General features: G+C 49.5%; 1 protein-coding gene across 2 annotated transcripts; it reads left to right on the top strand.

Moving 5' to 3' along the window:
- Positions 1–19,899: 19,899 nt before the first annotated feature.
- LOC126048015 (zinc finger protein 501-like) lies at positions 19,900–25,060 on the top strand. Of its 2 annotated transcripts, none has more exons than XM_049822391.1 (2): positions 19,900–21,045; positions 22,326–25,060. In XM_049822391.1, exon 2 carries the CDS (start codon positions 22,337–22,339, stop codon positions 23,756–23,758), a length of 1,422 nt encoding a protein of 473 aa, XP_049678348.1. In that variant the 5' UTR covers positions 19,900–21,045; positions 22,326–22,336; the 3' UTR covers positions 23,759–25,060. The 2 variants fall into 2 exon arrangements, with proteins under 2 accessions (XP_049678348.1, XP_049678349.1); XM_049822392.1 differs by having other exon boundaries at positions 22,323–25,060.
- The last annotated feature ends 12 nt before the right edge of the window (positions 25,061–25,072 follow it).

The following is a 25,072-nucleotide window of genomic DNA, read 5'->3' as shown; positions in this document are numbered from 1 at the left end:
AGATGCAGACAGCTTTATGCTAGCCAGGAAAAAGAACTGGCGATATCAAGTATCTGCACTTTTAAATGTTATCAGCCATTTCCCCTAATTTATTACATTAAATTGCTGATGGAGAAAAAAACAGGATTTACCTGCATACACATAAAGAATATTTCTGCTACTAACTTCTTCAGAACTCTGAAGATTTGGCTTTCTTCCCTCTCTCTCTCTTTTGCTATCCTTTATCTGAAATCTGCCTTATTTCTCTCTGCATTGGCTTTGGTGTCTAGACTCTCTCTTTCATCTTTCATTACAACAGTGTTGTTTTCCCTCACCTGCTGGCTATTTCTTTTAACTTCCCTACTGCAGAGAAGAAAGTGGCTTTCATTTGGAAGGAACTCCAGTGCTGAGACATCCAGGAGCTCCTAATCATTAGGACCTACAACCAAGCGCTTTAGGTTTTTCTCCAGCTTCATCTAAAGACTTGCACCCTCCAAAAAAGCACTGCTCTTATATGGGAATGCAACTCACACCATTCACCACCACTGAGAGTCCATAGGTTAAGTTAGAGACTGCATTAGTGCATATCTACTGCCTTGTACTGAGAGAGCCATAAATGCAAAAGGTAAGAGTTGTGGCAGATTATGTTTGGGAAGTGCTGCCTTGCGTGTGAATTAGTCTTTAATAATGTTTCTATATATTTTGGGGGGGGATAAATTTGACTTTTCCTGTTGACACAAAAATCTGCCCACTTTGGGGGAGCATGAGGCACCCACAACCCCTCCTCTCACGGTGCCTCCAGGAGGAGGACCAGGCCCTGGCAGCGAATAACAGAGGAGCCTCTCTGCAACACAGCGCTGGCTGCAGATGCAGGAGGTGCTGCTGCAGGTGGGTGTGTTATGGTCCCTTCTCCTCCTCCCGGACTCGGGAGAGAAGAAAGGATAACAGCGATGAACTGCAGAGCTCCTGTGAAGATACCACATATCTTCTGCCAGGTGTATTTCCTTACTACTGTCTCTTGGCCTGCTTTTCCCCACCATTATGGTCTGTGAGCTGTCATGGTAGCCTTTGCTCAAAAGAAGACCTCACTTCCAGTTCCTCAGACTCCCTCACTTCTGCAGGTGCTTCCAAACCGTCTATATACTCTCCCCGTTTGGTTTCTGTCAGCAGCGATTCCCTGAGGGCTCCCAAGGTCCACGTGCACTCTGCACTGCTCTAACGTACTCCAGCATCTCCCCAGCTGTCACCGGCTGCTGCAAAACAGCTCCTCCTGGCACAGCTTTCCACCTGGCCTGAGCGTCCTCATACTGCGAAGCATCGCAGCTGGATGGACGCAGGCACTGGGGAGAGAGCTGAGGGAGCACGAGGGCGGTGGGTGCCCTAACACAGGTAGGAATCGCTCTACAACAGCCCATCTTCCCTGGGCTTCAGCAATAGACACAGACCACGTGCCTGCACCTCCTCCAGGAGGCATGTGGAGCACTCTGGGCACGCACACGCCTCCGCCTCCGTGCTGACTCCTTCCCCCTGGCCTGCGTTTTGTTTTGCTCGTCTCTTGTGTGGCTTGTCTTCATGTCAGGTGTTGCGGCGAGAGATGTTGGACCTTTTGTAGAAGACGTCTCCTGGGAAAGCCACCACGTGGCTCTGTGGTGTCACCATAGGGCATCAGGCAACACAGTATGGCAGGCTCGGGGTTGCTCTTGCCTTTCACTGTAAGTTCCCCTCCTGTCCAGCAGTATAGGTGTGCATTCACCCCTCCTCCTCTCGCCCTGTTCCCCCAGAGGCCAGATGTCCTCTCCTCCCTTCCGAGACCCACTCCTTTTTGCTGTGCTCCAGGTGAACCATATCACTTTGGGGATGGAGGGGCCACAGGGTGGGTCCTGCCACCCGCAGTCGCAGGGCAAAGTCTCCTGTGAACCCAGAGAGACCCAGTCTGCCACGCTGCTGCAGCAGAGCGCAGAGGATAGTCAGCAAGCTCAGGGGAGATGACTGCAAATCAGGAGCTTAATTAAGGATGTGCAGCACTAAAGGGCATTGTTCTTTCACTGCTTACTTCCTGTGGAGTAAGTGCCAGCCACCAGAAAGCTGTATGTAGCTCTTGTTCAGTGCGATGCAAAGGCAGGGTAGGTATAAATGTGTTCTGAGCGTTGTAAGATACTGCTGTACAGCGGCGCTTTGCATGGCACTGCAAATGTTAACTGGGTCCAGAGCTGCTGTTAGCGCGGGCAGAGCACCGGCGGATGGGCTTATCCTGTTGGGTGTGAATGCAGAGTTAGAAAGTTTGAAACATAAAGCTGAGCTCCGGAGTTGTTTGGGATCCCTGCGCAGACATAGCAGTCGTGAACTAAATTGGGGATGGTTACAATGCGCCTTGGCCGGGATCTCGGAAGAGCTGAATGTGTGTGTGCTTCTCTGTTTAAGACCAGGATTAATACAGTGCGGACTCTAATTTGGATTCCAGGAATGAAGTTCAAGAATCTATCCTTGCACAGCCAGGAGGGCTATCTGAGGCAAAAGTGAAATTGATTTTGGTTTAAAAGGGCTGTAAAAGAAGATAGGAGTAAATATGGAGAAAAATAATCTAAAATTGATTAGAAAGGAGCCATTACCCAGCAGGCAGTAAACCACTGAAGATAGGCCATTGAATAACCATGAAAAGAAAATGAGAATGCTCTGGTATATACAAATAAGAATCAGAACATTGCACTCCTGCAGTGGTATTTTTTGCTTCGGTCCATGTGTCACTCTTTTGTGGTTTAAGGTTAGAAACTGCTGTGAAAAACTAGAGACATGCCCCATAACTTGGAAGAAACTCTGGATCAGGATTGGTAACTATCAGAGGGATTTATAGCAAAGTTCAGCCTAGAAATGCAGCAGTGGGGACATATTCTGAGAGCAAAGTGCAAGCAGGACTTGCGTGTCAAATTACATCACAGATACCAAACCGAAGGAAAAAAGGCGGATTTCATTCTTGATGCTGGTGTGGAAAAGGAAAATCTGGCTGTATACTTGCAATATCTGGAACATGGAACAGTGGCAGTAGTTTTAACTACATAGATGGGACTTACTGAATATATCCATTTGGAGACTGACATTCCTAATGAACGGCTATATCACAGACATCAAGTTACCATACAAATTTCAACTACGTTTTTACAACCTTACAGTGGACTTTGCACATTTAGTGATGTGGTTTGGGCATTTCTACTTCTAGTTCTCTGTTCAGCCCAGATTTGATGCTGTATATAAGGCATATCTAACATGTTAATGAGAAAATAAAATTATTCATTCCTCTTTGTCCTTGGGAATTTATAGAAGGAATTTATATACATTTTACCAAATATACCTGTGAACTCCTTAGGCGTATGGATTAGTTCCAAGTCAGTGAAATAACTAATGTCTCACCAAGCTATATATGAGACAATTAAGTATTTTAAGAGTAAGAGCCTAACTGCTAGTTCAACCATTCAACTTGGTAAGAGTTCAGATTCAGAATATCATGTGCAATCTTCAATATCATTCACAGAATTCTGGATGGGAATTGCTTTTATGATAGTCCTCATAACAACCAGGACATTAAGTTTAATCTTGCACCCAGCTGTAATAATATCTACATTTCAAATAATTACATTAATGTCAACTGTTGCATAAGTCAATTACATATCAGATCTGCAATGCCATATAAAATCACTTGTTTTTTGAGATAGAGGTTTAGGAACACCAATGCTTGAGATAGTGCCTCCCTACCCCAAGGGGTGGGTACGGCTCAGTGTTAGTTTGGACCCCTGGCTGGTTAGATGGTGACCTAAGAGGCAGTAACCACAAAGGGTCCAAAAGTCAAGGTTTTTTACAGGCTTCTTAAACAGACCTTCCTGTAACACTGTGGTGTGGTGCCTTAGGTGTTGTAAGTGGTCTACATGAGAGTAAGTAAGATATATAAAGCTGTGACTTCAGTCTTAAAAGCACATTCTCTATCAGAACAAGTGAAGGACTGAACTTCTCTCAGACACTGGTGACCTCCATAGCATTCATGCTGCTGCTTTATAGAGATGTGCCACAGGTGCCTGCATTGTAATAATTAAGCAATGAGTATCTGAATGTGCAATTATAAACCTATATTCATAGCTATTGTTTGTCTCAAAAAAAAAAACGATCATCTGGCTCGCAGCTAGACCCAGACTCTGCATCTCCCCAGTCCTGCATGTTCCCATATCCATCTTCTTCAGTCCATGGAGTTACGGTAAGTCTCTGAGGGGACCAGTTTTTCCCTATATAAAGTAACATGCTGCAGGGGGATCTGACTGAAGGAAAGGATGGCATTACAAGAAGCTGGTGGTGTAGGCTGGAGAAGCGGTGCTTCTGTCTTTTGGGATTCTTTTTTCTTGTGAGACCTTAGGTTTTCCTTCAGTCCTCTGTGTCTAAAATCCTGTGATTTTACACAAGAATCTCAGCCTTTAGAAGAGGTAAAATTATGGGTTTTATCCAATGTATATGCATACAAAAGGGCTGAGGAGGGACTTCTTTTGAAGGGCCTTAATTTCCTGCTGGTGCCGGGAATGAAGAGACTAAAAGGGCTGTAAAGAAGATGACATTGCCTTTTTCAGAAAAGCAGGGAGAGCAGGTCTAAGCAAGTTAGGCACAGATATATATACTTGCCCTGGTCTTACACTCTTTGTTATATATTTAGTTTATTATAGCTGCTGGAAACAAAGAGCCAATATTAGGTTTGAAAACATGACTTATATAAGATAAAGGAACCCAGAAATACAATGCACATAAATATAAGAAAAGGGAATTGCTTGTTCTCAGAAATGTGGAATAAATTTGCAAAGGCACAGTAAAAGATGAGAGATTATAAAAAGGCATTAGGGCTGTCACTCTAAAGGAGTCAGGGAATTACACAGCAAGCTCACATTACCAATTCAAACTGGAGCTTGCTGTAAAGAATGGCCTGGCCTTTGGAGGTAACGGAACAGCAGTGCAAAGTGCATTGAAATCTGATATTCTTTGGAGAAGTCAGCAGGGTCATATGGGTATAGAAAAATGTAAATGGATAGCATAAGCTATGTACATGTAGCAGCTTCGTAAAACCTCAGAGATAAAGAAAATTGTAAAAATGAGCTATTTCTTCAAAATGTCAACCTGGAAAAGAATAGAACTCATGCTGATAGATCAGGGGACATTACAGCCATGGTTTGAAGTGTAGTTATATTTATACTTTGCTTTTCTGGCAGAGACTACATTGCTGCGTTGGATCATTATTTGCATTTCCCTGTGGCTGTGCTACAGGGAATCTAGCATTAGAGCATCTCGTAATGCCCATCATATCTGCATTTGCCAGGCAGAGAACCACAGAAGGAGGCTGAGTAATGAGCCATGGTTCAAAGAACAGGATTTCCAGCCATTTTCAAGGGCTGACACGTGAGATTCCACCACGTAACATCTAGTCCCAGATATCCTGTATTGAAAGTTCTGCTGAAAAATGGATTAATTTCTTTTAAAAGCTAACAGATCTAAAAGAGATTCTTCTGCTGCTGAGCTTGAGGACTGCCTTTAAAACACAGTCAGTCTCCCTTTATTTTAAGAGGTGGTTGAGAACCAGACTTACTAGTACAGTACTAATCTGGGTGCTTATAAATACAGTTGCAGATATGCAAGAGTCATACTATTTCATGGGGAACAAGGATACTAAAGTGCAAGGAGATGCAGCCTGCATACAAAAGCAAGACGTTGTGAACTCACAGAGCTCTGCCTGCCAAGGAGATTGCTTCTTTCTCCTTCAGAGTACAAATGCCTGAAGGACAGGCTTTGGGTTGACAAGAAGAATATGGAGATGAAACCTGGGGAAGTAGCGCCTGAAAAGACTCTGCTGAAATCAAGCAGAGATCAGTAGGAGCTCCTGAAAGACATTTTGCATGCTGTTAGAGCAGCTAATGCCATTTTATTTTTTATTCTTTATAAGAACCATGGCAGGGGAAAAAAAAGGGGGGGAAGAGGGACGTGTAATATGTGCTATTATTAAGAGGATTGGTCAGAGCTGGCCTGAGAGGATCAGACTTGAGAGAAACTGGGGCAGAGAGGCTCCTTCTGGTACTTATACTTGCCTACTGTATTATACACTTGTATTAAATTTCTCTATGGTAAACCCTACTTAAGGTCTGCCTCCCAATGAACACAGAAACTACTGAAATGGCATTTTGAACTCGTATGGTTGGGTGCTCTTGGTCTGTGGGGGTTTTGTTGGGTTTTTGTTTGTTTGTTTGTTTTAAGCTGTAGTTCAAGGGTTTAAAAAGCAGCTAGCAGTAACTTTGCAAGTGTTTGCAAGCCTGGATCTTTCCACTTGTGTTAATGTCATTGATGCATCTCTAGCCACAGCAGTGTGTTCTTCAGCTGGGACAAGCACTGTCTCACCAGAGCTCCTGCCCTACCAGGTGGAGGATAACAGCTCCCAAGTGTCTGTCCCAGTGGATGGGTGACTGACTATAAGCCCCATTTCTCCAGCTGGAGTTTCACCACGCTCGTGAGCTCACATGCGCTGGTGAGCAAATGCCCCAGACCTTTGGGAGCCACCAGTTTAGGATCGCTGGGTACCCTCTGCTGCTCCCACTGCCTGTTGTAGGGAAAGCCCATGCCACGTTGATCACCCCTGCCCAGAAGAGGGTGGTGGTTGCCTGGCAAACCCTTCAGACACCTCCAACCATCCCCCACCTCCATGGCCATCACCTGTTCCACCTCCTCTGGCTCCTCTTTCCTTCCCTGGCCATTCCCGCTCCCAGGACACCCCCCTCTCTGCCCACGCAGCTCAAAGGACCGACGCAGCTCTGCCACGAAGACAAAACGTTGCTGGGGGGTGCTGAAGCAAGCAGACGTGGTGGGTAGGCAAGCTCTGGAAGGAGCAGGTAGGAGTTGGGTTGGGTTGTGTACAGTGCAAGTGTGTCATCTCGGTAAACTAAAAGGGCTGGCGTTTTGGATTCTGTGGCAAGGTGTTAAGGTACAAAAGTCTTGGCAAACAGTTTACCGTAATGCTGGGAATACATTTAAATTTAGCCTGACTTTGCTGTCTCATCTTTGGCTGTGACTGAATGATGGCTTTGTTTATAACACCTGCTTTCATGTATCAGTAAAGCAGCTCATAAGGAGGTGATGTTCAGGTGAGAAAGGGTGAGCCTTTTGGGATGGGGGTGGCAGAAGGAATTTGATGGGGATTCTCATTGTCAGAAAATTGAATGCCATGTGTGTATTGAACCTGGTGAGACTTCAGCAGTGTCTCTGATCTTATTTCACTTTGGAGAACTTCTACAGAGAAAAGAAACTATATCCATTTGTACCAGACTGTGTTTCGGGGAAATACACTCAAAGGGTACCTTTGTTTGCTAGTGTTGAGAGATGAACTCCATGACCACTGTGTTGTACCAGAGCAATATGGGAATAAATGGAGTTTTCGCCCTGTTAGATGTGAAATTCCAGTGGAATGTTCAACTCCACCTTTCGTCTTGTGGTTTCTCTTCCTTAGATTTGGAGTGGTTATGTTGCAATGCTAAGGGTACCCGTTGCATGTCCGTGGGGGGCCTCGGGAACTCTGCCCTACCTGCTTGTCAGTTGTTTGCAAGCTTTTTTAGGACAGCTGTACATTACAGATGTGAATACTCCAAAAGAAATTTTTTTTTTTCCCCTCTTCCCTACTGCCCTCTTGCACTTAATGTTCTTCTGCAACACCTGTAGGAGACTCAGAGCATGTACCTGTGTGTGTTATATTCCTCCTACAAACAGCTTACTGACTGCGTGCTAGAGACAACATGATTGACTAGGTGGACCTTTGTGTTTGAGACTTGACCTCACACCTTTTCGTCCTTATCTTAAAATTAAAGAAGACAAAAATAAATTTGCAGGTTACAGTTACATATGAATATAAATCACAGGAATCGGGTTTATTACTTTTGTGTCAACAGGTTGCCTTTCAGCACCGTTTTCTCCCACTTGTATGACTTCAGAGCCATGCGCATAGGTGTTAGCTAGAAGGAACTGCTGCCTACTTGGCTGAGGACACTTGTGTAATCAGGGATCCATGGTCACCGAGCGGCAGAATATGAATGCCTCATAGGCAAGTCAGAGATTTACTGTTCTATTACTTGTGAAAGCGATGAGACTCCTTAGCTACACAAATGGAAGTCAGGAAAAACAAGCTTGTTTATTTTAAGGTTATGGTAAAATAAACCTGACTTTCTCCCAGTCCTCAAAGCATTGCTCTGGGAGCAGAGTAAGGTCTTTGGGAGACTTTACTATGTATTTCAGAATGTTTGAATGCTTTAAAACAAAGAAAACCTTTCAAAGTTACCTGCAAAGAAACCAGTTTCTTGTTGCTTCCTCCACATCTCTCTTGGTTTTCTGAAAATCTCTCAAGTAACATACCTGTAATTACAAAGTCAGATCTTGTTTGCTTTGAAAGGCTGTGCCTAATGGGCAAACAAGTAATTAAGATTTCCAGCCTACTGTAGCCAACTTCAGCCACAAAACTGTTCATTTCAGAGGGAGCTGGAATAATTGACTCAACTTTAGTCTGCTTTGAAAAACTTAAACAGTTGTTTCAGAATATTGGCAGAAAAGGAAATTAAATTGGACTCACTGAATTGGGAATTCTTGATCTGGTTTCATGTCTGAGTTTTCAGAGTTATTTAAGGTATTCCTTTCTAATATATATAGTGGGCTGGGCTTTTTCACCTCTTAATTAACAAAGATTTTTTTAAGGACTTGAGTCCTTAACTGAAGGAATATGCTCTTAAGATGTGTGAGACTGCCAAAGATCATAACTATCAAGGACACTAGAAAATAGTGACCCTATTACCTCTGAGATTAAAAAGAAAAGGAGGGTGAGGACTTGTATGGCAAGACTGTGAAATACAATCTGGGGAGACTGATCCGGGCATTTTTGTGCAGTCACAAAGAAGCAAAGTGAGGCTTGTTAACCTTTTTCATTGATTCCCGTTTCCTTTACGTTTAAACTGGAATGTGTAATGTTTCTTTTTTTTCATTACTATATAGTGTAATACAGATGCTGTTGCTATTAACCTTCAGGCAGACAGAAAATCAGTGAAGGCTGATGTGTGGTACACTTTTATCTTGAATTAATAGCCCTTGCCTTCAGTTTCAGAGAAAATATTGTAAGACTTGATTTGTGATAAAGGTAGCAGGAACGAGAGGTAATGTGGCTCAGAAAAGCCATTTGGTGTTGTCTGATGGCGAACTCTACTTTTTTTTGGCCACAAATGTCTCACAGAGGAAGGAGTTAGAGAAGGAGAGATAACCAAACCCCTACAAAAGCTTAATGTTCCATAAATGGCACATGGGGAAAGCGTGACGGTAGCTGCTCTTGAATCCTCAGTGAAGAAAATCTGCCTGGTGCAACCAGCTGTTACCTGTGCAGGGGATGGAGCAGCAGAAGATTGATAAAGATGTCATGAACCCTGCTTTGTTGGGCTGCACTCCAGCGGGACCTGCAGTTACATGCCCCTAGTGGGACTGCTGTTGGAAATTGTGTTGGAAAGATGTGGGGGCATCCTCTGCGCAAACAGGTGGTGAAATTTCTTCATTATGGTGTGAGTTCAGTGGGTCTTAACATTCATTTGTAGGCAGCAGCATCCGGGGGGAAAGAGGTGGGGTTTCATGGGGCTAGTGAGTGGGATGACTTGTATTTTCACAACTTCTGCTTTCATGCATGTCTGCAGTGTCATGATGTCATAGGGATAACGTCTGCGGAAGGGACCTGCTATGCTGGGGTGCTGAAGATACAGCTGCTGAAAAAATGCTGCAACTGATTTAGTATGAAACCAGGTTTACAGGGCACACTGGGGCAGCAGGTGAACAGTGAGGTAGGACCATTAGGTCCTTACTTTGAGTTTAAAAACAGAGGTTTTCTGAGTGGTATTTAAACTAGTCAAGGATATTTAGCTAATGCCCTGGTACTACTTGGAAAAATCCAGCTGACAGTTCTACTTTCGATGCAAGCTAGTACCAGTCAGGTACAGGATGCTCACTGAGGATGATGCTCTCAGGAGGCAGAAAACAACATGCCAGTGAAAGGCAAAAATGTAGACAGGGTGGGATATTGCAGCAGAGGCCATAGGTGATAAGTGGGCTTGGGCTCGTAAATCACATAGCAAAGTCTCATAATACCAATGCTCTTACTGTGGAATACTGATTAGTGCAAACTAATAAGTGACAATTTAGGTCTTTCATAATTTGCTTTTGATACAAACTGTTGTTGAAACAGATTTTTCCCATGTCCCTTCGAGTTTGTTATCAGAGCTGTGCTGCACGTGGCCTTTCGCAGCACTCTCTACAATAAAAGGCAGGGGGAGACCAGCACCCCACTCCGCCCAGGCATCCTGCTGTTTAAACGGACTAAATGCCGCTCTGCCTGCCCATCAGAAATGCCTCCCCTTCCCTCCTTTACCCCTCACTATTCGGACCTATGCTCTGGTAGCTGGAGTTTTCGCACTACTGGTTTGGTTTTTGCTACCAGTGGTATTAATTTTACTTACCCATCCTATGAGGGAGAGTGTCTTCTTCAAAAGAAAAATGAAGGAAGCTGGGGCAGGGCTCATGAGAAAGAATGTGCAATCTGTGCAAATTCCTGCCCTCTGCAAAGGGAAGGCTGCAAAGTCTAGATTTGCTCAAGCTCTTTGTCTGTCTAATATCTTTGGAGTTGGCAACCGCATTGTTCAGGCCAGATTTTGTATTTAGGAATAACACTGCTCCCTCTGCCTTTGGAAAAGCTGCTATCCACAGGTAGGAGGGGAAGACAGTTGGGCTCTTGTTGTTAAGGTGGAGATGAGAATCCTCCTTAGTGTTGCTGAGGGCAATTAGAAATAGGGGAATGGCCCAGTATTTACCAAGTTCCTGAATCATAAAGTTAATTTTCTTGAAATCACCTATGGGGCATGTCATCGTTCTCTGCTCGTGTGATGAGTGCTTTTCTATCTATCTCCCAGATCAGGAGACTTCTGCAGGATTTGGCAAACCATCCATGGGCTACTGAGAAGTCAGTTGCCCCTGTGAAAAACGGTAAACTTTTTCTTCAGCTGCATGCGTGGAGGGCTTGGTAAACACTTTCCCACCATTCTTCTCAAAAGCCCGTAGAAAATATTTCAGCCACTGCTAGAAACTCAGTCACACACCTCAGCCCCTTACTTAAAGGGAACAGCCATTCTGCGTTCCCCTGGGGGAAAAATAAGCGGCTCAACGCCTGTGCGTCAGCAGCACTTGCAGGACGTATAGTAACAGGTAAATTTTGCCCGGGGTGGACCGATCCTTTCCTGCGGCATAAGCTGTGTGCCTGTATGCCCTGGGATGTATTATGCTGTACCCAAACAGCGAAAGCTGCTGCGGTGACCAGCGTCTCAGAAAACCTCCAGGCACAGTAGCGGAGCGAAGCCTCCGCTCACCTGAAGGAAAGCGTCCCCAAGGAAGAAGATACCGTCCTGCCACCAAGAGTCTGTGACAGAAAGCAGCTCTGGGCTTTAGCATTGGTGCTTCCCCGCCTGCCAGGGCCTGCAGGCACGGTAAAACACAGCCAGCGTGGGGAGACACGGACAGGGAGCACCGCAAATTCAGGGGGCACGGTTCCCTGGGGCTTGCGTCCTGCTGCTGACTGCCGTGTGTCCGGACCCCAGCTCTTCCAGCGCGGGAGCCGACAATGCTCTCGCCTCTGGAGGGTCCCTCGCACCTCACGGGATGCGAACCCGCGCCGCGGCCTCTCCTCCACCGCTGCCCCGCCGCCTCCCTTCCCGGACCTCGCCCGCTCCTCTCGGGAGGGCCCCCGGGCGCCGAGGCTGGCGGTGACCTGGCTGCCCTGGCCGGGCCCCGGAGGCGGCGGCTCTCCGCTCCCCCGCCGCCCTCTCGCATCGTGCCGGGAGGAAGCCTGCCCTCCCTCCCTCCCTCCCGCCGGCGGCCCTGCGCAGAGCAGGGGGCAGCGCCGCCCCGGAGACCCCCCCAGCCTCCTCCCCAGCCGCGGCGGAGGCGGCGGGGCCGCGCCCGGCGCAGACAAGGGTTAACACCAGCGAGCGGAGCCGTGCGGAGCCGAGCCGAGCGGAGCGGAGAGCGCCGCGCCGCCCCTCGCACAGCGCCCCCGCCGCGCCGCCGCCCGGCCCCGCCGCCGCCGCCGCCGCCGCCCCCCGCCTCCTCCCCTCGGCCGCCGCCACCGCCGCTGCCCCCGCCTCGGCCTCGGCCCGCCGCCGAGCACATGGCCCCGGCCCCCGGTAAGTCCGCCGGGGGAAGCGCGGCTCCCCCGCGCCCGCCGCAACAATAAGCGGGGCGGGGGCGGAGGGGGGCGGGCCGGGCCGGGCGAGCGGAGCCCCGCCAAGTAACGGGCCCGGAGCGCGGGGGCTCTCCCGAGGCGGCCGCCGCGCTGGGAAGCGACGTGACGTTGTCGAGGCGGCCGGGGAAGCCGGGCCGCGGCGGGGGGAGCGGGGCGGGCGGGCGGGCGGGCGGGGACCCCGCGGGGCTGCGGCGCCCGGTCGGAGCTCGACCGGCGGGCAGGTGGCGGGGGACGGCGCCCGGGCGGCGGGGCGTGTGCGGGCACTTGCGGGGGCGAGCGGCTCCCCGCGGCCTTCAGCCCCCGCTGCCCGCCCCGTCCCGGTGGGAGGGCGGCCGAAGGGTGGCCCAGGGACCGCGGCGCGGGGCGGTCGCATCACGGAGGGCCTGGCCGGAGCCGTCCGATGGCGAAAGCTCTAGCGTTTGGCTCGCTGAGGCCAAATCTGGCAACCCCACGCGTGTACCAACCCACGCGCGGGCTGCCAGCCAGGACCCGAGGGCGGCGATGGCAAGGAAGGCTGCTGCAAGAAATGCCCCGGCGGTGCCCCGCTGCTGGGGCTGGAGGAGCTGTCATTGCCCAGGCAGCTGGAGGGGACGCGAAGCCCTGCTGCCCCAGGCAGGGATCTGGCAGCTTTGGGCTCTTTCTAGGGAGAAGAGAATGAGCTGGTGTGCCAGGATGAGAGGCCACGTCAGCCTGCGTTTTGTTAGGGATCCCACCCGGTAAGGACTACGCGCTGGGCGGCCCTCCATGAAAGCAAGCAAGCAAAAGCAGTCTTGTTCAAGGGCTTGCACATTTCCCGTGCGTGACCTCTCTTCGGCCTGGGGAAGGATTGCGCTTCCCAGGACAAATGGCGGACCTGTAATTTTGAGATGGATAGAGACAGAGCCTATATTTCAGTCGGCTGTGTTTGTGTCACTTAGGCAGCGTAAAGGGAACAGACATCCCCGACCCTCTCCACAGGGATCTGCTTGCTGTGGTGCATCCTTGAGGAGAGCGGCCTTTGGCCCCTTTCTCCTCATGGCCCTAGGTGGAATAGATTATACAAGAAGGCCTGTGGGGGGAGAGGTGAATAGGGGATTCTCACTTTAACGGTGGTCTCCTGAAAGCTGAAACCAACCACTGGAGTTTAGAGTAAGTTTGAGGTAGCTCTAAACTCATTCTCAGTGGAGATTCAGAAAACCAGACCTGGTTCCTGACGAGTTCCCGCTCTGCTCTTAGCAGCAAGTGCTGGCTCCAGGTGGCTTCACACGGTTTTACTTACAGGTATGTCCAGTGTTTATAAAAGGAACAGCACTCAGCCAAGGTTCCCATAAATCAGACTGATTTTCTGAGAGAGACAAGAGGAGGTTCTTAATAGGAATATTTACCCTGTGTGTGTCATAGCATCATTTCAGAAGTAGATGACAACATGCACAAACACGAAGACAAGGAGAACGCTAGACCAGCAGTTCCCTTGCAGGGTAAGGCTTTCCTACATTTAGAGAGCACCCCTTGTGTATATATGTATGTATATTCACACACAGACTTCCAAAGAAGATTCTTCTCTTAATGCTTCTGAGCAGAAACACCTATATTTGATGAAGAAAGGCCAGCGTTCTCCCATGACATTCGTTGAAAAACACAACAAACCCCATCTCTCTGCCCAGGACAGAGCTAGTTGTGGTGGCACAACCACAAGCAGGAAAAATGGAATTATTTTTCCATCTTGCCCTGTTCAAGCATGGCCGTCTCCCAGATTGAACAATAGCGAGTGAACAGTTTTTATGGGAGAGGACAGTATCTCTTCAATACAGTTACTTCCAAGAGGATAACATCTTTCTGTTTGAATCATGAGCAATATCCTTTCATGTGCCTGGGTTTTCGCATGCACTTAGAAAAGGTGGCTTTCCCCTTGTTTCCCACACCGTTGGCCTGAGGAAGCACTGCTGACCTTGACGATGCCTGAGGCCTAGGAAGGAGGACTCCTCTTGTTTCCATCTTCCCATACATCCCCTCTGAGACAGCATATCTGACTTGACATCATGTAGAAGAGCCACAATGGCTTGATCCTCCTTTGCTGCTCACTTCTCTCTTCTGTGCCCTGTATCAGTGCTGGTTGCCCACTGAGACGCTCGCATTGTTCAGGGCCACCAGCAGCTTCAGGGCGGCAGCCTGCAACTCTTCCTCCCACGCTGCCTTCCCCATGCTCAACAGCCGCTGAAGTGTCTGCAGTGAACTCTGCACGTGGGTATCTTGTAGCCTCAGGAGGAGATCCTGGATGTCACTGGTGGGCAGCTGTCCTTGCTGCTGGCCACTGGCTGTCACCTCCGTGGCATGTGGGTCAGAAGGATTTAGCTGCATGCTCCTCGACCATGGTGTGCCCTCAGGTAAGGAAGTGGGGATCACTGCTACTTCTGTGTCAGAGCTGGAGTGGCCTGGCTGGGTGGTTGTGGGAGACATGGGGAAAAGGGGCTGGGGACTGAAGATGCTGGACGACATGGTGTCACTGCTCATGGTCATGTCATTGAAGGCTTGTGTGCTGCCCAGCTTGGCTCTGCTCTCTCCTGGGCATGCAGTCCTCTGTGGAGGAGAAAACGTACCTCTGTAGAGGCGGTGGGATTCAGGAGCAGGCACTTAGCCACCCCCCTGGTCTGTGGGGTTAGCACTCACTGCACAATCGCATCTTTCCCACTCCCTACAAAGAGGAGCCGAAGAAAGGAAAGAAACCTTCTTCTCCTTTCCTTGTCAAGTCTCCCTATAAGTCTCTTCTTGTGACTCCCAGTTGTCTTTCTCTTTACTTTCTTTCTCTTCTAGCCTGCATGAATCACCCTTTCTCCTGCAGTAACCTAGATTGTCTCAACTTTGTTGGGAATGAGAGCTGGAGATGAGGGCTGAGGTGGTCCTCAAAGGTTCATTTTCTTGAGGAATACCTTCCTCAAAGTCTCCTTTTTGGCTGCAGGTGCCGTCTGTGTAAGCTAGTCAGTTTGGTGTGAGTGCCCCTGGAAGGTGGGCTGCCCATGGCTCCCTTCTATCTTCCCTGTCTTTTAGCCTCCTGTTTTCCCGCTTCCTCATTTTCAGGGCTCTCCCTTTTGCCTATTACTTGTCCAGAGCACACCATGGCCTTCAGGAAACAGCTAAAGAACTCACCTTAATAAAATACTTTTTCCTAGTACAGCGATAAAAAGCAAAGGTGCAGAAGTCAGGGAAGAAAGGAGTTCCTGGCACTTCAGCGCATATAGGCCCTAGAAAGAGGCAAATAAAGATACAGACTCAGTGATAAACTCCAGTGCTGGGGTCCCACCAGCCCTCAGCAATAACCTCACTGTCAAATGACATCCCTCCATGAAACCCCCCATGCCATTTGGGTGCCTCCCTGAGCCTCAGTGAGAAACTCCACTGCTTCTTGGTCATCTCCATGACCCAAGGTGCAGGAGGAGGCTGGTCCCAGGGACACGTTTGGATGCAGTCAAGTGTGAGAGAGGATGCTCATGAGCAGATGTCTTCTCCTCACTGCAGCATCACTACCCAGCCTTCTCCCCCACGAGAGTCTCTGTCCCCTCCCAGCAATCAGGTCCAGTGCTGCCTGTGCAGGACCCCCATCCATCTGCCTGCCCTTGGGAGTCACGGTCGGCTTTACCCTCAGGGATGACTCCGTGGTTTTCGTACTCGTCCAGTCTCCGGACCAGGGGATTCTGGCAGCCGTACAGTGCACGAAGAATGCAGGCAGTGCTGGCGCGGCGGGCGGTCCGGAGGGACCTGAAGAACTGGCGGTACTCCTGGTCGGAGAGTGGTGTTCCCAGTTGCTGCGCCTTCCCGCCCTGAGGGCCAGCTGTGCAGCCCCAGCCCAAGAGCACTGGTAAAAAATAAAATGCAGGTAGTCAGGGGGAGAAGGAAATGCTAACCATGGCACACTCAGAAGAGCTGGAGGGCTGAACCCAGATCTCTGTTGCCTTCTCTAGGTGCAGGATCCAGTGCACGGGAAGTACAGTAACGGGCTCCAGATGGGGGATCTAGACCTGGGGAAAACCTGCTCTGCCCATGTTGAAAGGGGTGTAGTATTTTGAGGACAGTACATAGCTGAGGGACCTTCACCAAAACTCTGGAGATTCAAATCTTGAACTGGAAGAAATGTCTTGGAAGTCATGGCTGAAACTGGGAATGTAGCTCTGCTGTCAGGGCTGGAGCAAGGAGACTGTTTCCTTTCAAGATTTTAGCCTCTGCAAATTCTCTTCCTCTGGGTAAGTGGGTCCAGACCCTTTGAGTTAATGGAGCATGGCCCAGTGGATGTCTGTATGCCCTTACAATGGTCCAAGCATTCAACGAACCCTCATGCAAAACTTAAAGCCAGTTCTTCCCTGTAAAGAACATTATGAAAGCTTGTGAGAGCAAACCTTTGGAGGTTAGATGCACCCAAATAAAAGCCTCATGTGCAATCTTAATTTCATGTCCTCTCGCATATGCTTTTTATACGTTCCTTAAGTTCACGGCAACCTACTCTCCTAAAGACTTGGCAGCTCCTTCAGCATAGAGGCTGGACCTGCTGTGGCAGGGAATCGGTTTCCCAGGTTAGGCATTTACTATGTTCAGGACATCTACCTCATTTCCCACAGCCTGGAAGGTGTATGGAAGAACAAGTCAGGAAGATGCTGGGAGGGCAAGGGTAGTTTTGAGGATGCTCTTCCAAGAAGTACGTTTTATTCCTGGCTACAGCACAGAGGCTCCAGTGTGATGCTAGGCAAGTACCGGGTTTCTTAGTGTGTTATTAGTGGCATTTTCCTTACCTTGTGGGTTGCCATTTATAGGAAGGCTGAGCTGTCTTGCAGTTTTGGAGTCTGCATGTGGTGTATTTTGAATGGCAAGTAAGTGCTACATTAGCATATGTACTCTGAGAAGACAGGGCTGAGATATCTCAAACTGAGATTCTAAAAGCAGTCGATATTTTTTACTTTAATCCCTCTCTGCCCTCATTTTGCCATTTGCAAAATCACTATAAACCAATTAATAGCTGTGAAGCTCTAAAACATAGAGTATGTAAAAAGTTCATGAGGAAATGAGTCATTTTGTCTATAGCAGAGTTCAAATAGGATCAGTAAATATAGCAGAGTCAAGAACACTGAACAATAAGGGTGGCATAACATACTGAATAGCTGTTTATTAGAAAGGCAGTGTCCATACAGGGACTAAAGAAGCCAAAACCCATGTGAAAACACTGAAGCCAGATCATTAAAGAGCTGGGTTACTACGTCACTGCGCAGGGGGAACAAATCTAAGGTTGCAAAATGACTGGGATTCAGGGATGCTCCAAGTTTGACTTTGCAACCTCTGCAATAGTCTCTTAACCGATGACATCTTTTTTTTTTTAAATTTAGGTAAAAACAAACTTAAAACCTTCCTCATGGCCTATATCTTATCAACATCTATGCCATCTTATTAACCCCTATGTGTCTGTAGGTGCAGTAGGATCAAATAAAAACCACGTAACGTTCCCCCCGAGAGGACAGCGGAGTTTATCAAGCACTTGGTGAGGCAGTAGGAGAGGACAGCACCACACTTTGCCAGGTGACTGTGTGGGTGTTTGCAGAAAGCAGGGGAACGAGGAAACTGGGGGATATGGGGCCCTCCACAGTCTCCGGCTAGGATGTGGCTAAGGCAGTCTGGCCTTTCTATCCATTTCTCCCAGCTATATCCCGTTCTGTTTGTCTTTAACCAAGGTCCTCTCTCAGACCTCTTTCTCCTGCCTCCCCTGTCGCTTCACCTGGCCAGCTCTTCCCTTCTGGCCTTGCAGGTCAAGTCCAGATCTCTGCCTTTGCACTTGCGTCTGGTTTACGTGCCCAGCTGTGCCCATCATCACGTCTCCAGTCTCCACCTCTGCTCCAGCCTCTGCCCACTGCATCCAGATCTGCGTCCTGCTCCCTGGCTTCTAGGTCACTCTCTGGCCCTCCTCAATGAATAAAATACCAGCTCCAATGGGTGAAGACCGGCAAAATTTTAAGCCTCCAAGGTCTTAGCACCTGAGGCGTTTGAGGGTGCTCCCGCCTCTTCCTCTCTCCTCCAAACTGCCAAAGCCGAGGAGCGATGAGGAGGGGTGAAGAGCAGCCAGGTCGGCCGCCCTTTCTCACAACCTGGCTTGAAGGAGAAATGTTTCCTACTCACCAGACAAAACCAGACAAGCCCACGTGGCCGACATCGCACCCCGTGTAGTGCCTGTAACAGCCCGGGCCCCCTGCGCTGCTGGAGGTCCCACCTCCGCTGCTCTGCCCGTCTGCCTACGTCCTTCTGCCCCACCGGGTTCTGCCCGGAGATCTGGGGGAGGCGGCCTGCCTGGTGGTGTCACAGAGGCCTCTGTTCCCACTGTTCCTCCCCCTGCTGTCCCCCCTTCCTCCTGCCCTCACCTCCCTCCACCTCCCCTCCTGCCCTGCCGCCGGGGCTGCCCGCTGCCCGGTGCTGGGTTTGTGTCGGGGAAGGCAGCGGCGGCCGCCTGCGTGAGGTCGAGGTTGGACGCGGCCCAGCTCCTCCTCGCTGCGCCACCGCGTCCAAACTCAGAGAAAGCCCACACAGAAGATGTTTGCTTTCCCTCGGTTGACATCCATGGTAGCTTTCTGTTCTCCATGCCTCTCCTGTCTTCCCAAGACTTGTGGTCTCAGTGGTGGCTCGCCTGCCCCTGGCCAGCCATGTCCTGCATGGGGCAGCCCCGTTGGGGCTGCCATCTGTCTGTTGTCACAGGAGCTTGGTGCGGCCCATCGCCTCCCCACGCTACAGGACACCTCTCTCGTTCCTCAGTCAGCCTCATGAGGACCAGGTTACCTCATCAGCCAGGACACTGCTTGGGGACTCGGCTTTGTCCAAACGTGGCTTCTCTGGAGACCGGCACCTTGTCCCTGTCAGGTGCTCGGTGGTGTTTCAGGTTTCCCATCTTGTTTAGGGACAGATCTTTACTACCTATCACACAACGTGGTTTTCTGCCATATCCCACAACCTGCCTGGCTCTGCGCAGCATCAGTTGTCTTCCTGCGTCTGCTTTCTGCCTTCTGTAGGTGTCCACCCACCATTTTAGGACGTATGTTGACCGTGTGCTTGCAGCAGCTCATGAGCGGCAGCAGGAAGGGACTGAACCAGAAGGACGTTTCTCTCCTCCTAAAATCAGAAGGATGGTTCAGCAGGGTCAGGCTTACCCGCAGAGCGGCACTGCCTTGTAGGTGGATGGGGGTCATATGGGGAGGGAGAACTTGGCTTCCCTGCCTCTGACCTGGGATCAGAGCCTGCAGCCGCTGCCTGCTGCCGGGAGGAGTGGAAGCGTCCTCTCCCCAGGGGGTGATGCCCACTGAATCCACTGTGGAGGAGGCAGCAGGGAGCAGGAAGGATGTGACTCCAGGCTGAGGCAGAGCCAACAAAATGTCAGCTCTCCATTTTATAAGGGGCCTTCTTTTATCATGGTGGCGTTACGCAGGTGGGAAAATCATCCCCCTGTCCTCGGGAGGGCCTGGCAACCGGCGTCTATCACAATAACCTCCTCTGGTACACCACTGAGCAGCCAGTTCAGTTTGTTTCTCATTTTGAAAGAAAAAGATGCTGGTTTACATTTCTTTTTCTGATGAACACCCGGTCATGAGTAATTTTACACTTGCTGCTAGTGGCACGGTGGGAATCCATGTAACCAAAATGGTGTAACGCCATTGCAGAGCTGGCATTCACATGTGCAGTTCATAAGCATTTTCTTTCTGTAACCTGTATAATCCTAGGACATCACTGAGCCTTCAACATCTTAAAATGCCTCTGTATAAATACCACTGCACAAATGTAGTGCTAAAGCTAAATGGATGACCTAATTTTCTATCCCACAAACCCCGCTCCTGCACAGCATACTTCTGCTCTGAAAAGAGATCCTTGAGAAGTGGGATTGCATGTTGGCTGACTAAATCATCTCAGTGTTCATGCATAAACAGGTGTGTGTGACTTGTTTTTTCTGCTCACTGCCAGGCCTGTAATCTCCATCTGGAATGAGGCAGCCAAAATGCCATTTTTCTGGAGCACAGGACAGGAAATTCTGCCTTTGGACTGCTCCTATTGATAATGTGTGAGCAGACCAAAATCTCTTCTGTCACCCAGACCTGTGCATGCCTGGCTGAGCCACTGAGAGCAACCAAGCAAAATACTCCTTTGGTAAAGGCAATAAACAGGACGCCAGACAGATGCAGAAAGCAGCCCAATTGTGAAGGCAGCATTTTTCCTCTGCCTGCAGAACAGAAATGCATTAACTATGTTATGTTCTCATTTAATTCACTAGGAAGAAAGGCGATGATGGAGAGAAAATGGTTTCAGGAATTAGTATTTTTCTTATACAAAACTCGGTAGGAGGCATTTTTGGTCTGGAAGTACAGCAGGAGGAACACCCAGACACTTGTGAGAAGGCAGCAAGCTGGCAGGCAGCTCTCTGCAGCATGTGTAGTTGACCCCATCTTTGCTACATGAGCTGGCCCTGGTTATTGGATCCGAACAGTGGTGTCACAGTGTGTGTGGCAGAACAGACAGTGACCCTGACTCATGTTTCTGGGCATCATTTTCCTCTGGTCTAGGTTGGTTTTGTCTCCTAAATACTTATTCTCCTGTAATTTCACTCTACAGCACTGCTACTATGATGGATATTACATCTGTTTTCTCTCCTCTGATCGGGATCTGCAGTCCCTGACTTGGCTTTAACCTCCTGGATGGAGTGAAGAGGAACAGCTTTGTGGCCAGAAGCAGCTAAACACCGAGAGAGTAGAGAGATTGCTCACAAGGTGAGAAATTGAATAGACCATGCCTGGGAAGGGAAGAGCTGAATGCTGAGCTGCATGCTCCGCACTCATCCTGCCTCTTCTGCTCCCATACTATATAGATTCTGCTTGCAGGAAGATTTGTAGGCAGGGTATTGATAAAAGATGAGACACACTCCTGGGGTATCTAATACCCTTTCAAAAAGACCCTATCCAAAATTAAATAAAATCCTGTGTATTTTTCAGCAAAGACTATACTTAGAATGTTAGAAGGCATAACTAACCAAAGTGTGGCTTTTTCTTCCTTTCACTCTGGCAGGATTTTTATTATTTTATTGGTCAGTTTGCTGCCTTGAGGTATGTGGCTTGGGCTAATGCTATACCTTTATTTGTACTACAAATGTTTTTCAGCCCTGAGTGTTGTAAACAAAACGCTGGGAATCGGTATAACCAGTGTGGTCGTGTCTTCTAAAAACTGCAGATCACCTGAAACAAAACCTGAGTGGTTTGTCCTGCTGCATTCACCTTATATTCTGACCTGCCACACTTAAGAGGATGATTTTAACTCTGTAAGCAGTGCCATCCGGCTAATTGGATTACCTCACACTCTGGCATCCATTTCTGAGGTGTGTTCTCCATATGAGTATAACTAATGAAAAATCAGGAGCCTCTAAATGTTCTTTTCCATGCTTGATTAATAAAACAGTTTATCTTTCCACTCACTTGCCTATTTGTTCTGTAGACAAAATCTAGATACTATTTGCTGCAGAATATGTAGGGCTTTCTTTTTAAGGGAAAGGGCTATGACTGGAGAGAAGAAAGAAGATAGTCTCCTTGGCAGGGGTGGATGTTCCTGTGGTGTTGGCTGCTTCCTTCCTTGATTAAGCATGGGAATGCTGGAAGAAGAGCAGTGAGAGGCAACAGGAAGAGAAGCAGCTACAGTGGGGGTAGTTGAGGAAAGTAGTGATGACGTTCCTCTAACCTCACTAGACACGTGAACTTTGAGGACAAGCAAGTGACAGGTTTTGTCCTTTAGGGCTGTAACTTTTATGACAGAGGACCCTCTTTGCAATGTGCCACAGCGGCCGCCCATCCTCAGGTCACACTCCTTTCCTGCGCTTCTCGGTCTCCGTGCCCTCACTCTGCCCAGAGGAGACACCAAGGGGCTGGCTCCTGGGCTGTTAGCTAATGGTGGCTGATGTGCAGCAGGTCTCTGCGGTTGCCCTGTTTGGACTTCTCCCTCGGAGAAGTCGGGGCAGAGGGAGGGAGTTATTAATTGCTAGTTCCTGTGTTCACTCCAGCAGGTGACAGGACCATGGGTGACAGACAGAAGGGCAAGCTTCATCAGGAAAGTCCTATGAGAGCTGAACTGCATCTGTTCCCCTCCAGAAAGTTCACGGAAGATACCCTCCAGGGCGCCGATCAAGGACAGGACTGCAAGCAGGAGCTGGAGACAGAAAGTGAGGTGGAGACATCTTTTGGAAAGGGGCGGGGAATGATAACTCCCTGTGGGATGGAAGTCTGGGAGTGTGAGGACAGTGATAGAGCCCACATCAGCAAGGTTATTCTTGCTGGGGACAAGCCAGACCCACCCATGTGTGGGAACGGTGCCATTTGGATTCAGCAGGTGGGAGAGAAAACCTACGAGTGTCCCGAGTGTGGGAAGAGCTTCAGCCGCAGCTCGTACCTGAGTCAGCACCAGAGGATCCACCTGGCAGAGAAACCCTTCAGCTGCTCTGAATGTGGGAAAAGTTTCACCCGTAACTCAGACCTGATCAAACACCAGCGGATCCACACCGGCGAGAAGCCCTACCAGTGCAACGAGTGTGAGAAGACCTTCAGCCAGAGGTCCAATGTGATCAGGCACCAGAGGACCCACACGGGAGAGAGACACTACCAGTGCAATGAATGCGGGAAGAGCTTCAGCCAGAACTCGCATCTCATCGTCCACCAGCGAAGCCACAAGGGTGAGAAACCCTTTAATTGCCCCCGGTGTGAGAAAAGCTTCAGCGACCGCTCCTCCCTGATCATACACCGGAGAGTCCACACCGGAGAGAAGCCCCACAAGTGCCAGGAGTGCGGGAAGCGTTTCCGGGACAGCTCGGCCATCATTCGGCATCAGAGGATCCACACAGGAGAGAAACCGTACGAGTGTACCGAGTGCGGGAAAACCTTCCGGCAGAGCTCCTCGCTGGTGACCCACATGCGAACGCACACAGGCGAGAAGCCCTACAAGTGCCCCGTGTGTGGGAAGGGCTTTAGCCAGAGCTCAGCGCTCACCACTCATCGCCGGATCCATGGGGGGAAGGCCTTGCCCGTGTACCACGGTGGCCTCCTGCCCAGCCCCTACCAGTGCACTGAGTGCGGCCGGAGGTGCAGCGACCGCTCCACTCTGGCCAAGCACCAGACCACGCACGCCGAGGAACGGCCCTACATCTGCGTGGAGTGCGGGGACAGCTTCCGGCGGAGCTCGGCTCTCAACGTGCACCTGAGGATCCACCGCGGGGAGAGACCCTACAAGTGCGAGGAGTGCGGAAAAATGTTCAGGCACAGCTCAGCCCTCGGTGCCCACCTGAGGATCCACGCAGGAGCCAAGCCCTACCAGTGCGGCGAGTGTGGGAAAAGCTTCCGGAAAAGCTCGACACTTAAAGTGCATTTGAAAATCCATGCGGCCAAGAAACCTTATAAATGTACTGTGGGTAGGAGAACACTCACTTCCCGCTCACTCCTGCCATAGGGCTGGAGCAGGTGTTTGGAGCAGGAAACAAAAGCAGTGTTTGGGGGTACCTGAAAAAGGTGGGTGATGAGAACCGCAGTGGGAAGAGACTGACTGGAGACACGGTAACTCTGGTGTCGGGGCTGGGGGCTTAACCCCAGCGGCACAAAAACCATTAGGAGGTCTGGAAGCAGGGAGTTAGTCCTAAGAGCTGAGTGCTGGTGGTTTAGGAAGAGTGCTGAGAACCTGAGGAACGGGCACCAGCTTCTGGGCAAGTCAGGGACTGTGAATGCAGTAGAATAACAACTGGGAGAATCAGGCTTGTGAAATAACTTTACAGGTAAAGTGAAGATCAAAATAAAAAGTTCCAGGTTGATTATGACTCAAAACTTTGGCCTGTTAGACACTGTAGTAGTCTTAGGAGCTCTCTTTTTGTGACCTTCCCTTATTTTTCATGCAGGTAGTAAGTTTACCCAGTGTTTAACAAAGGTGCTTCCAAATCTTTTGAGTCCAAGACTTTGGAGCTGAACTTCAGTCTATGTGTCTTTTCTTCCTCTTTCCCAAATCTTACATGGGACAATGAATTCCTACCTCCGTATGCAAGCCTGAGTGACACGGTAGCAGAACTGTCGTGGCTGTTCCCAGACAACATGGATGCGCAAGCATTTCCAGTTGGAATGCCGCCCCTTACTAGTCTCTGTGGCAGCTTCTCCCAAATTTGTCCTTGCTGGTTTGAAATACCTTCCAACTTGGGACATCAACAAAACATGGGCAAAAACGTGGCCTTACCTTATCTAACCAAAAAAAATTATTCCCCCCTCCCCCCCGATGTCCTATTCTGAACCGGTACATGACAGAAGTTCCTACTGGTGGTCCAGAGACCGTTTGCAATTTTGTAGTCCTTTTTATGATAGAGTACTCTTCTTTAGCTCACTTTTGTTTGTAAAGTATTAACGTACAAAGTTCAGCGTTTACAGTTAGGGATTACTACATTTGCATTTATTACTATGCGAATTGACTATGTATTACCTGAACCTCCTCTATACTGCCATGTTTTACGACTAGCTACGTGTTTCCATCCCAAATAAACCCTTTTTTCCTCTGTGTAATCCAGTTTTCTGTCCTTGCGTCTGACGGGAGCGAAGCTGTAGTGGGGCGGGGGGGGGGGGGGGGGTCAGCCCCGCACCGGGTCTGGCGTGGCGGGGAGCCCGGGAAGGGCAGCCTGACCAGGAACGGGAGGACGGAGAGCGGCGGCGGCGGCGAGGCTCGGCCCTCTCGGAGCCCGGGGCCGAGGCGCAGGCCTCCCCCGCCCGGCCCGGCAGACCGGGGCCGGCC

The sequence above is a fragment of the Accipiter gentilis genome, chromosome 18, assembly GCF_929443795.1.
Source record: "Accipiter gentilis chromosome 18, bAccGen1.1, whole genome shotgun sequence".
Lineage (NCBI taxonomy): Eukaryota > Metazoa > Chordata > Aves > Accipitriformes > Accipitridae > Astur > Astur gentilis.
Note: the sequence above shows the minus strand (reverse complement) of the source record. Positions and strands in the feature narration are given on the sequence as shown.

Excerpts from the sequence above, each read along its gene's own strand:
- LOC126048015 (XM_049822391.1), top strand. The coding sequence starts at position 22,337 with ATGGGTGACAGACAGAAGGGCAAGCTTCATCAGGAAAGTCCTATGAGA.